General features: G+C 39.2%; 1 protein-coding gene across 2 annotated transcripts in view; it reads right to left on the bottom strand.

Moving 5' to 3' along the window:
- The window catches only part of apba2b (amyloid beta (A4) precursor protein-binding, family A, member 2b), a 69,931-nt gene that overhangs the window by 1,110 nt on the left and 54,753 nt on the right, over positions 1-14,068 (bottom strand). Inside the window, exons 8-14 of one of the 2 annotated variants that reach the window (XM_040012012.1) lie at positions 13,713-13,748; positions 11,252-11,338; positions 6,070-6,255; positions 4,797-4,976; positions 1,161-1,373; positions 903-1,022; positions 607-747 (exon numbers count right to left, since the gene is read on the bottom strand). In XM_040012012.1, the coding sequence (XP_039867946.1) occupies positions 607-747; positions 903-1,022; positions 1,161-1,373; positions 4,797-4,976; positions 6,070-6,255; positions 11,252-11,338; positions 13,713-13,748 (963 nt within the window). The remainder of the gene's footprint in view (positions 1-606; positions 748-902; positions 1,023-1,160; positions 1,374-4,796; positions 4,977-6,069; positions 6,256-11,251; positions 11,339-13,712; positions 13,749-14,068) is intronic. The other variant, XM_040012013.1, reaches the window with a different exon arrangement.

The raw sequence follows: 14,068 nt of genomic DNA, 5'->3' as shown, positions 1-14,068 counted from the left end.
TTAGGCAACAGATAAATAATTAAATGACAGAAAAGTTTGTAGTTTTTCACTACAAGTACATAGTAAAAAAAGCAAATTTCTGGACAGTCAATGAGCCACCAGAACCTTTTCTCTAATTCAACAATTTCTTTTTCTTATAATTTAAACTCAAAGAGTCATGCTGACAGATTTCTTTCATTCTACAGCAGGATTTCTATATCATGCAGAAAAACCGAGACCTAATGTTAAATTCACACTTGATTTTGTTATATTAAGATATCTCAAGGATTAAATGTGTAATTAAACTACTTTAAACTGACAGAAAGGGGAATTTCACTAGTGTGACCCAGTTAAGATCAAGCATGTGGCCCATTATGTAATTTGAGTTGACATGCCTGCTTTAGAGCAGTAATTGTTGCGATTATGTACCAACAATCATTGCTGTGCATTATTTTTTACAGATGATTCAATTTAGTGACCATGACAGCATAGATGGATGCAGGATGGTGAAACCAGTGTATAAAGGGGCGTTCACACAGGAAGACATTCATCACACATCACTTTGTAGCTGATAGTCGGTGGCTAGCAACCGTTCTTTTGTGAAATGTTTGTGTGCATCAGTTTCACCTCGCCAACAGAGTTCGAGAGAGCCTGGACAATCTTCTCGTGTGCTGTGGCCACCACACTCTGACCATTGATCTCGATGATCCTGTGACCTACCCGGACCCCACCTCGCTCAGCAATGCCTCCTCGCATCAGACTGCATATCTGGAGGAAAGACAAACAACAACAACAAAGAAGAAAATTAGCTCATTATAAAGGTATTTTGTTCTACCCCCTGATCATTTAACTAATAACTAATAATAACTAATAACTAATAGTATCAGAGCCACCCACTTACAGCTCTATGAAATTATACATACAATGCCATTCTGAACACTGAAGCCCAGCTGGTACTTTAGATCTGGTCTCTTAATGAGGACTGTAGTAACAGGAGGGCAGCTGACAATGTTCATTTTCACCTGGACCTGGTTCTTTAAGCCCTTTAACACAGAGAAGAACACACAAACATAAGAGGTTTTTTCACAGAAATTATGTAGTTGAATTTTGAAAATAACAAGTTAGGGTGGATTTCATGACTTCAGCTGCCTCTTCCATCCACTTCTTCAGTGTCTCAGTACCTTAATGATTCCCTGACAGGTGGCGAGCGGCAGCCCCACTAGGCTGGTGTTGTTGATGGACATGATTTGGTCTCCGATGCTGAGCTTGCCAGAGCGAGCTGCTGGGCCGCCGTTCATCATGTTGGCTAAAATAACTGTGGGCAGGATGGAGCCCCAGCCAGACTCCACAATCACCACACCCAGGATCTCCCCTTTACTCTTCTCCAGCTGCAGCTGTGGAGACAGAAGTAAGCAGGGGATGGAGTCTGTTTGTCATTAAAAAAAAACAAAACCTTAATGATGAACAGAAACTGTCCAACTGTATTTGAAAACACATGACCCACAATGGTGGGGTTTCTAACATCCTTCATGTATATTAATGTATACTTTATTTTATACTTACAACAGTGAGACTGTACAGTCTCTTAACATGGATTACGGATTACTGCTTATACAGAAATAGATTCAAATCTCTGGTCAGATTAGACCGCTACAGCTAATGTTGAAAATCAGTGAGGACTACTGGTCCAAGGTTTCTTACCTTAATGTCTGGATTAGTTCACATTAGTGCTGCCACGATTAGTCGACTACCAAAATCGTCGACGACAAATTTAATAGTCGACGCGTCGTTTAAAGCCTTGTAAGATCCTGAAAGACGTAAGTAGTAGGATTTAAGAGTGTAATAACGGACTGAAACAGAAGATGGCAGCACTGCATGTACAAGGATGCCAGCTGCCGTTAAACCCCGAAGAAGAAGAAGCAGTGTCCGGTATCGTAGCTGGATTCAGGGGCCGCATCCTTCGGAGGCCACATTTGAAAGCCGGTTACATTGCAGCGACGCGACGAAGGCTTTCCAAATTCGAAGACTTCTGCAAATGCAGCCGACAAATGCGTCCTACTTTTCCCCAGATTTGAAGGATGGGTCGGGCGTATGGCCCAACCTATCCCAGAATTCATAGCACGGCTCAGCCAATTCCAGTTTCTAACAATGGCGGCAGCTACTTAGTTTTAATATTACTTTTATTACTGTTTCTAGGTCACAAAATAAACTTTTAACATATTTTCAGGCGAGAATGTAGCTGTTTAAACTTAAAATATCTGTTCGGTTTATCAAGACATCACACATTTGTAAAAGTGCGCCGACGTTTTCGGAGACGTCCGTTACCCACCAGCTCGATAGCTAGCCGGGGTTCAAGGCTCACTAGAGCCGGTGAGAACACCGGACACCCGGCAAATCGTTTTCAAACCCACCGCCGTCTTTCACTACTCAGGTTAAACATATATAAGTCACTTAGATAACTTAAAAATGTTATTGTTTGGCTTTTTTCAGTGTTTTATTTGTTCCTGAGTAAATCAGTTTGGCTGAGATTAAAGTTTTTACACAGCTGAATAAATGTCAAACAGAAAACAGAAGTGTGAGATGGTAGAATTTACTCCAACGTCCTGTTATATTTTAGATAGCAAGGAGCAGACGGCTGAGTTTATTAAACTCCGCCGAAACAATCTGCAAAATTCATTAAAAGTTTAATAAACTATCATCTTGTCTTTATTTTTAGTTAGCACATACCTGAAACACTTCAAGCTATAAGCTAATGATAGTTATATAAGCGCAGACGCATGCTGGTGCAATAAGCTGTACGTTTTACGTCCAATGGATGCATGAGCTGATTAGTCGACTAATCGCAAAAATAATCGGTGACTAGTCGACTATCAAAATAATCGTTTGTGGCAGCCCTAGTTCACATGACATTTTACTTTTCTATCTGCATATTTTATCTGCATGTTTTGTTTTGCATGAGATACTCATTAAAGCACATTTGCTAACAGTGGAGATTAATAACAGCATTTGACATGATGGATGCATGTGATGACCTCTCTACTACTTTGTGTCTTCCTTGTTTCCTTCATCTTTCTGTTTTTTTGTTTTTTTTTATAGGAGGTAAGTGTCTGGCCCCGCTTAGAACTTGTTTTTTAAAAGGGTTTAGTGCTAAACATGTCTCTTGCTTCTCTCCAGCAGGCAGGGGTCATGGCTGGTTTGGGTTTTGTTTGCCTGTCATTTAACCTCCTAAGACCCGAACCCTTCCATGGCATGCATTTTTAATTTCTGTTTGCTATTTGGGATGATTGGGACCTGATGAATGTAAAAACAAAGAATTATGTGATTTTTTTTTTTTACCTGATTTTTGTTTCTGAGAAAAATGAGATCCACATATGAGGACATTCGCTTTAAATTCCGACAGAACAGCGGCAGTATGATGTCCTCGTAAGTGGATATCAGGCCCTTGTAGAACAAAATTTAGTATTTTGGTCTAGACAACCCACATATGTGGACACCAGGTCCTAGGAGGTTAAGTTTCTTTCTTTCTTTCTTTCTTTCTTTCTTTCTTTCTTTCAGATACCTCTACACACACTCACCACATTGCAGACACTTTGTAGCCTAATTTAATTAAGGACATTGTGTTTTCTCCATTACTCCATTACTGTGTGGTCTTCCTATTTCCTCTGAGCCTTAATAACAATACTAAAAAATGCCAAAAGAAGTCCTATCATTGCATTTGGAGTACATAATGGATTACATGCCTCCAGTAACACAATCCCCCTGATCTTTTTCTGTCTTTTTTTAATGCATCTGAGCCAACTGCTGAGAATTTCTTTAAATCTGGCAGATTTGCTCACTTGGACTCAACAGCGAACTGAACAGTGCTAAATGTTGAACTCAATAAATCTTACACTAATTCTTCCAAAACAAACTTATAGTAGGATAACATCATAAAGTGGTACATTTTAGATCCAAAGGGTCAAAGGCCAAGCCTGGACAGACATGGATATAAACGTGACTGGCCAGTGTATTCTTGAACTTTTTGATGTATTGACAAAGAACAGAATTGTCTTTAGCAAACAAGTCAGCACTGTTTGTACTGGTTGTCTCAAATAGCAATGTATGAAAAACATCTGCTTTGCAAGTGCAAAAAAAAAAAAGACTGAAAATGTTTGGCTTGTTGGAAAGGTTGCTAGGAGGAACGACATTTTACAACCAAATTTACTTTGATTGTAAAATGTATTTAAACAACAAAGAACTACCAATAATTTATCTGTATTGATTTATCGCATCCATGTTTGACTTTACAGACCTTTTCAGATTCAGCTTTTGCTCATCCTCCAGTACTGGCATAATGCCGGATACGTTTTCCTGTTTCAGACCAGCTGATACTACTCATCTACACACCAAGCCTCAAGACATGACTTTATTCTTCGAACAGTTAGTAAGGTGGGAAAACTTTACTACTTCAAGAAAGCCCAGGTTCCTCATTACTGTAAATTACTCATGTGCCCCTAATACAGCAGCTGTGTGATGGTGCCCCTGCAGCCTCTGTGCTCATAAACCAGTAAACGTTTCACAGTTTGTAATTCACCAAAAGCCTCCAGCAATGTTTTCAGGGCACGGCATTAGCTAAAGCAAAAATGCAACAGCGAAAATAAGCTAGATCTGACACTGTTGGAGTAGATTTTACTGTACCATCTGCCTCTTAATCTAATTAGCTAACAGCAACTATAGTAGTACATTTCTCTAATAGCCCTGCAGCGCCAGTGTGATTCGTCCCACATGCAAAGTCTTTCACTGTTTATTCCCAGTTCTTCCTTCTGAGGTATACCCACCTCTTTGCAGTTTTCAGAGTTGGAGAAGTGGATGAGGTCATCATTGTACATTTCCTGGGTGTTGATGATGTCACTGTACTCCTTCTGACTCAGGTCCTCGGGGTTAATGCCATTGGCTCTCAGAAACTCCTGGTAAGCTACGCTGAAAGCCTGGCCGATGGACTGAGCAATAAGCTGGGCCTGCAGACAGAAATGTCAGGCTGTAAACAAAAGCAAACCCAGCAGCATATAAATAACAACACAGGGAGCTAAGGGCATCAACCAGTAGTGGAATAAATATAAAGGTGTTTAAGTTTCTACTGAGTTTCTCTGTCATAAGCTATATTTTGCCACTAAGAAAAAAGACACACTTTCCTGTTTCCTGCTCTCTCATTCAGGTGAAATCGAGGTTAATGAAGCCAACAAACAGCAATAATAAACCTTGTATACATTTGAATGATATAACCATACTTCCTCTGTTTAATTGAAATCTATACTTTCATATAAATCCCTCTTTGCAGACAGTAATGGCCCCAAGTCCCACCATGAACTAGTTATGTACAACAATAAAAAATAAAAAAGAAGAAGAAGAAGAAGAAAAGACAGGAATCACCACATACAGCCAGTGGAACCACAATAACACAAACTCTTTATAAGCTGATGGATGAGCGGCTGAATGGTTCCATTATAACTCTGGGCGGCCTTTAAAGCCTGGCAGCAAAATTAGATGAGGAGGCTGCAGATTGGAGCCCAGCCTTTATACTGACTGGCACAGAAAGTGAGTCGCTGGCTCCTCTGCGCAACATTGTTCATGTTGCCAGCTCCTGCTGAATCTGCTTCAACGAGGAAAGCAAATCAAAATCAAAAGTGCCCAGCCAATTTACATCATTTCACATCACTGGGCTGCCCTAAGTGATTACTGCAGGGTACTCCAAAAAACGTTTCTAGAACTTCTTTATATTAGCGACAGCATTTGAGATAATTTAACAACACTCAATTCAGGGGAAAAAATGCAAGAAAACTGTGTGTCGGAGTCAAACTGTGGAAGTTAAAAAGCAGCGAGAAGTGGGAAGCTGAAATATTTTCTGACACTCACATAGCACTTGAAAGGCAATCGCAAGTGTCATCTTCACTATCTTTAGATGTTAAAGGATCTGCCAAATGAGAACTCTTACATAATGACAAAAAAATAACATCTGTCATCTGTGTACCCACTCTCTGGAGACGATTCTCCCATAAACACATAGAGGCACAGTGGGTTTGTCATTCGGAAAACTCTTTAAGAGCTGCTTACATCCTCAGACTCAAAGACGTGGCATATCATTTTGTACTGCTTCTTTGCCTCGGGCGCTCCGGGTGTAGTTTCAATGCAGTCCTGTGAGGCTGTGCGTGGCATCCGGCGTCTTGCCATCAGGACAACAATGTTCCCAATGTCGGCAATGTAGGATATAGTGCGGAGTGCGTTGTCCATCATCGTTTCCTGTTGGGATGTCAACCAAAATCACATGTTTTAATTATGCTCTGCATTCTGTTGTTCTGTTTCTGAGTTTATAAGCTAACATAGGCAAGGCTGTAATGATACATGTATGACAGCAATTTTTTTGTTTCTTTTTTGTCACTTTCTTGCTGCTGTTGGTTTAACACTACCTGCTCAGCATGAATGCCACTTTTGTTGTTGTACTGAGAGTTATCTACCTATCTATCTATCCTTTGCTATGGTTGTTATGACTGCATGCAGTAGCAGTATGAAAGCAGAAATGATTCTGAATTTGTGGGCTTTTCCTTTTTAATATTAATATCTGAAAAGACTGTTTGAAAAAGGAGGAACGTTGCCTCTGGGTCTGAAAAGTGAACTTGCATTTTTTCCAAAGGTCAGCAGGGGGCTCCTCTAGTTGCAGAAAGTTAGGTGTCTCTGGTTTGTTTCGCCTTTTGCTAATGACATTGCTGCCTTTAACTAACATTGGACAGATTATAAGTGATCCACTAAATGTCTAAGTCACGGTTTGATCATGTGTGTCAAAGCGTAGCTTTATTTATAAGGTATATTTTTCCTTATGAGCTGAATTTAGGCTGCAGATATTTTTTTTTAATGCTTTTATACTCCTCAGACTTAAAAATAAGGGCCTTTTCTGAAAACTTGGGACATGCTGGGATGTATACTACTTATATGCCCGTGAAATTGTTGACATCAACTACGCAACAATTAATTTTTTTATCTTACAGAGCAGTTTGTCAGCACAGCAAAAAAAAAAAGTTTGTGCTGAAACGAGAAAGCAGAGAAGAGGGCACAGTGAGTATACTGCTAGGACTTTGGATTTAAGTGGTATTGTCAAAGACTTGCTGAGCGTAAAGTATTGTTACCACTATTATTGTTCCATGCTTATATACATTACAGTTGTCTTCATAATACTTTAGCAAAGTCAAACCTATTTCGGGCTTGTGGTAGACTAGTCGAAGACAGTTTGAGTTAGATAAATGAGTCTATAAATGTGACCGCCGACTGTGGCTGCTGTCCATGGTGCTGATCAAAACCTGGAATTACCTGATATTAGTGAGTATGGGTAAATATTAATTTGGTACTTACCCAGCCTGCCTGTATAGGAAAAGAATCCCCCCTTGGGGTCAATCACAGACTTGCTATGTCACACTCACAGTGTCAATATTTAATTGTCGATAATACTGTTTTCACTGCCATACTGACACAATGCCATCTATTCATCAAGCAATCTATTTTATTAACCACTCGTCTAATTCTGATTTGCAGAGGAGCTAGAGTCCATCCAGTCTCAACAAAATGCCCACGCAATATGAAATGAATCCTCCCCAACTACTGTTTTTAAAACTAGTTGCACTAAACAACATATCTAAAGAGAAAATACACAACCCATGTACAACGAATCCATGCAGAAACCCCACAAAAAGTGGAAAACGTCTTCGTATTTACACATTTTAACTGACAAAAAGCTTTACGGAAATGAGCTTTTTCCTACTAATGCATTTGAAAAGCAGTAACAGTTACTACTAATTATCCTGTTTCTGACAGCAGCTGGTTTCCTTTGATTATTATAATATTTGAAAATTAAAGAACCACTGAGCAGCATATTTGTTTCCTCTCATTATCAAAACTGCAGCATTCATTTCGGGGTGAGAAGTGAGATGAAAGTATCGCTGACAGAGAACAAACATGCCTACTTTTGATTGAATTCAAGCCTGCTGTATAATCTGATTATAGCTCAATGACAACCCAGCAAACACTGAGTAGATTTTCATCTAAGAGCAATGAATAGGTGCACGAAAAACTAAGAGCATTCGTATTAATTAAAAAAAGATTGTTTGTTAAGACAGCCTAATAATTGTCTTGGGTTATAATGTATGAGGAAAAGCTGGACTCTAGACATGAACCTGTGGATTTGTTGAAAGGAGCATGCATTTGTTCACTGACGTTTTAAGGTAAGATGCTAAATTTAATTTCAGTTACTTAATGTCATTAACTATGAGCTGACTTTTATTACATCAGCCTAATAAATGCTGTTGTTCCAGCCCACCTTTGGAGTTGTTCTTATTATGAATCAATGTCAGGAACCCCATGTAAGCTACATCGAGCTTTTATGTGTACAAAAAGGCTTTTATTTAAAATCTGGGACCAGTGGCAACCAGATGGAAAAATGAGAGGAAGATAGAGACCGCATTGCAGCACGTTATTTTCTGCCAGGCGGCTGCCCACACACACACACACACACACACACACACACACACACACACACACACACACTCAATTCTGACACTGCTCAGATGGCCAGGCAGCAGCTAAGCCTGAAATACTGCCAATGAATCATCTATCGCATATACATTTAACTGTTACTGTGAGCACAAGGCTCTATTCATGATCTGTAGCACAGCAAATCTCTCGGAAGTGTAGCGCTTCCATCAAAGCACTACACCTCCTGTGAAGACTAGTGTGGCTGCTTCACAACACAGCTTGCTGTAAAGCTAAAAGGCAAGTTTCTGTAAGTGTGCAGAGACAGGGTTTCATGTAAAAACTTGAACGTGGAGAAATACGACAGATAAAATCAGACTTCCAGGTGAATTTTTGACTTTTTGTCCAGTTTCAGAGGGATTGATGATTTAAGAAAATTTAGTCTATATTATAACTTTAGGCATTTTTGAAGGTTGGAGGTGGAATAACTCTTCCTGATTTAATACACTTATCTACTAAATGTCAGTTATGGACAAAACACAACTAACAACTGGGTATGTTTGTGCTTGTAAACAAGACAGAGGGAGACAGGATGGGGGAAAGGAGCAGAACAAGAGGGACAGCTGAACATAATCACAAGGTGAGATGGCGGAGAAACAGTCAAAGAGGAAAAGGTCAGAAGAATCAAAACTGAGAAAGAAGGGCTATGATCGGAAAAGGATAAAGAGCTGCTTCACCATCTGTGAGGCTTTCAAGTGCAGAGGCCTCAGAGCTTAAATGTATGAGGATAAGAGCTTCTTCTTGATGGATGGTGAAAATGAACTTTTCTGTGTTCCACGGAAAAGAAAAATACTTTTGAAATATATACAGTCCTGCAAAAAATGTTTTTTGTACCCTCCACCAAAAAACTGGAGGGGTAGTATGACATGACTTATTTGCTTTAGCTGTAGTAGCAATAATCTCAAGTATTTGTTTTCTGTATGACATTATCAGTCTCTCACATCAATGTGGAGGAATTTTGTCCCTTTCTTTTATAATTTTGTTTCTGTTGCGTGAGGTTTGTGGGTATTGTTCATGGAAAGCTCTCTTAAGGTCCCATCACAGCATTTCAATCAAGTTGAGGTCTGGACTTTGACAACTTGATTCTTCTTCTTTTTTCCAAGCAATGCTGTTGTAGATTTGCTGCTGTGCTTGGGGTCATTGTCCTGTTGCACAACCCAGTTTAGGCCAAGCTGTAGCTGTTGGACAGACGGCCTCACATTTGACTCTAGAATACTTTATAATACACGGCAGTTGATGGTTGAAGGTTCAGGAGGTTGTTTGGCTGCAAAACAAGCTCGAATCATCACCCATTCACCACTGTGCTTGACCGTTGATATGACGTGCTTATGCTGACCTGCTATTATAGGTTATCACCCAAATGCGGTGCTGTGCATTATGACCAAACGTCTCAGTTTTGGTGCTGTCTATTCACAGGACATTGTTCTAGAGGACTTGTGGTTTGTTCAGATACAACTTTGCAACCCTACATTGTGCTGCCATGTTGTTTTTAGAGAGAAGTTGCTTTCTGCTAGCAACCCTTCCAAATAACCTATATTTGTTCAGTCTTTTTCTAATTTTACTGCTATGAACTTTAACATTTCACTTGCTATCTCAGGCCTTTAGGGTCCTTTAGATGTTACTCTTGTGTTTTTTGCAATTTCTCTGAGCATTCCAGGTCTGAACTTCATGTGAATTTGCTGGGACAAGTGTGTATGTATGTATGTTTTCCATGTAATCTTTGTTAGTGTAGAATGATGGACTAAATTGTTTGAAAAGCCTTATAATCCACTCCTGGGAAGAATGTTTGGCTTTTTGTGTTACCATGCATCCCAATCTCAATGAGCAAGACTCACAAACTGCCAACACTTTAGCCTTTATAGAGGTGATCAAACTTACTGATGATCAATCGATCAAGCCCATTTGACTATTGGGACCTGGCTATGGAGGGAATAACACCATACTCAGTTTTCCACAGGACTGCATTGTGTCTTATGAAGGCTTTATTTTGCTTTGTGGAGCTGGTGTGTTGGCACGTGTTAGCTCTACAGAAGCATATATAGCAACAGTTTGCTAGCACACTACCTAGCTAACACTGATTGAATTACTTGCTACATGGTCATTTGTTGTATCACTGATTTTGCGATTTTTACACTTAATTTTTACATTTATCTTTAGTTAACCTTTGAATCCTTGTACTATGTAGCCACACTGAAGTCCAAAAAGGTGAGCTTGGTAATGTTAATTCTTTTATTGAGTGCTAAACAACAAACCTGAGATCTCTTCCTAGTCACTGTAGTTTTGTTGTGTTTAGGATGCTCTGTTTATGTGCTTCTTGCCTTTTCTGTACAGCTAATACTATTCATCATTGTGCCATTAACTTTGCTGTGTGCATCCATTAAGTCTGGGGTCCGAACTTCTGAAGGACCACTTTGTTGTGACATTAAAGTAAAGGCAGTGCTGCACAGATGATCCTGCACCATTTTTTTTTTCTTTTGGCTTTGCAGAATCTATTTTTAGCCACGGTCAAAAAGAATTCACAGAGTGACGTCATGAGATTAAACAACAATCAGAGCTGGGGCAGCTGTAGGATGCAGCTGGTGTCAGCAGTTAAGCTGTTGTTTTGACAATTATGACATAACATCATTCCCCTGAGGCGTTGACTCATAGTTTCTGGGAAAACAGCTTTTGTTCTCACAGGTGAAAAATCATACTTTTAACAGAAACATGGAGCACTTACCTGTGAGTCTGCGTTGAGGACTTTGATCCTCTGGGTGGAGATAAACAGATCAACTTCGGTAAGGGTTTGGGCGTCTCCATCTGCGCTCTGAAGCAACATACAGACAGAAGAGTTTGTTAAATCACCTGCGTCTGGCTGTTTAAGATGTTTGTGTCAAGCCTGACTGTTCATTGTGCACACAGCTGTCTGAATAGTGTCTGTTTTAAATGTGGGAATGCCTTTTTTTAATTGCCAAAACTCATGCATGTAAAGCTTAGTGCCCAGTTAGAAAAGTCCTTGTTACATGGACATGTTACTGAGTCTAGAGGTGAGGTGGCAAAGGAAGAAAAAGAAAGTGTTTGGCAGTAGCGTTAGTTTGCATCAATAGTCCTGGCACGAGGATGGGCGAGCTGGCACGGAAACAAGAAACAGCTTAACACTAAACCCCTACCAGCTGGCTGTTACACCAGTGAGAGTAATGCAGCCTCAGCACACAACAAGCTTGTGCACATTTCCCTCTAATCACTCGGTGCAGAAATCTAATAAAACTATGCTTGTTTTAGTTGAATTAAAACTGTCTTATGTACTTAAATAAGGCAATCTCATAGACAAATAAAACACGTGGTTAACATTTGTTTCAAGCAATAAACGGTAAACCTTTTTTGGGGAGGTGGGGGGGACTGTGACCTGTCATTAGTTCATCATTTTCTGTCCATATCCAGTATCAGAAAATACAATGAAGAGTAATTAATTTTCTTTAGGGTACAAACTAGTTTTTGCAAACATAAGTTGTGGCTGGCATGTGATTTACATTTGCCTACATTTGGCCTTGAGGTAGAAGATTTTTCTGTTCAATATGTCACGCTTTGTTTCCTTGTCCGGTCTTGGTATGTGTGAGGAAGCTACAACCGCTGGCTCGCTGACCTTTTTCTAGAAATCTTGCAAACCCTTTAAGCTTCAGAGTTTTTGGTTAGAAAGAAGAAATGACAACTCTTACACATGATTAAAGCCAGTTATATCACTTTAATGACTAAAATGATTATAGATTTTTGAACCTATGGTAGAAAAATACATAAATATTTTTAATCTCTGGAACTTCTTATGCTTTTCCTTATTTTTTCTTATATTTATACTGTATCTGACAGACAAAATCTTCAGGCTTCAGATTGATCTAAACGCTTCAGACACTATTGGTTACTATTGGTCTGTACTGTGTCTTGGAGACACACATAATATGGTCGGTTCGGACACAAAGCTTGGGTTGTAAGCACAGCAGCCCGACCCACCTGCTGTTCTGTTTGAGAAGGACAGCCAATCAGCATTAAGTCTTAATGGGATAGAAGCTTCAGACACAGAATAACTGATGGGATATCCCCTTATTATAAATTCATGATAATAATTCATGTCAGTAACACGTTACGCTACTTTGTTTCAGTGGTTGTTTAGTCTAATATAAAAGCAACTCTGTTTCCATATAAGGAAAATAAATATTCTAGGTAAACAAAGCACTCTTTAGCCCCTACAATAGTAAATGTTAATGTTGTCTATAGGCAATGCTTATTTTGTATATACGGGAATGTGATTTAATCACTAAAGTGATCTCTTTTGCATTTTTCTGATGTAACATAATATTCACTCGGTTCAATTTATCCTAAATATTTTACGTAAGAAATAGGCAAAAGGGTCACTGAATGAGTCACAGTATGAGATGTGCAAAACATACAAAAACACATTAAATATACCCCTGATGTATCAGTACAATAGAAAATTAACTCTAACCCTACGGTATGTTTTGGAGAATAACTATATGTACGAATAACAATATGACTGGAAATAAAAGAAAAAAAATAGTCTCTAATGTGTGTGCGTGGGATGTATTTGCATCACATTTATTTCAGTTATTTCTTTGTTCTTTCCATATACAGTGCTTGACTATTTTTTTAGCCCACCACCCAGTCTAAGTGACAGTACTGGTTATAACCCAAAGGATTTTAATGCTTCTGTAATGGTTAATCCTGCATATTTCTAATACTAAAAAACAAAAGACTGAAAAACACAGTGAAGCACATCATTTAATTTTGATTAAAATCATAAATTACAGTTATTTACTTGCATTCCTGAACAAAAACATTAGTTTGACTGTTATGCTTGAATAATTTATGGCATCTCAGAGAAGTGGGCCAGCTCAAATTTGGGTATATAAAATGACTCACTTTGGTATTTGCCTAATAAATAACAATATAATTGTTAGTTTTAAAGAGTTCTACAATATTTCTGGAGATACAGATTTCTTTTTCCGCAGACAGAAGGACAGAGATAAACCTGACACAGATTTGCTGAACTCAGTGCATGAACATTCAAGTGTTTGAGACACAAATGGAAGAAGATACACAGACAGGCAAATATGAAGTCAAAAAATAAAAGGTGAGAGTGGAAGTAAAGTGGCCAAAGGGTCTTTCTTTTTGTTCCGTTTATTACACACCGCCTTTTTCTTGATTTTGGCAGCCTTCTGTACCCTCTGGCAGGCAGGCAGGCAGGTAGGCAGGCAGGCAGGCAGGCAGGCGTTGGGACGGGACGGGACAAGGTCAGCAGATACAGGAGCACAAAAAACAGGAGGAAGAGGAGGAGGAAATAAAGAAGGTAAATAAAAGAAGGTAAGACAGTAAAGCCCCAAACCAAAAGGCAGGTGCGCTGTCGCTGCTCTCACAAACAGGAAGAGTGACAGAAAGAAAGAGAGCGAGAGAGGAGGAGTGTGTTTGTTGAGAAAGCGTTTCGCACAGCCATATTGGTTATCACAACAGCAATTACAGATGGTAATAATTGCTTCTTTAAAAAAAC

Source organism: Simochromis diagramma, unplaced genomic scaffold (assembly GCF_900408965.1).
Source record: "Simochromis diagramma unplaced genomic scaffold, fSimDia1.1 OVJJ01000603.1, whole genome shotgun sequence".
NCBI classification, from domain to species: domain Eukaryota; kingdom Metazoa; phylum Chordata; class Actinopteri; order Cichliformes; family Cichlidae; genus Simochromis; species Simochromis diagramma.
Note: the sequence above shows the minus strand (reverse complement) of the source record. Positions and strands in the feature narration are given on the sequence as shown.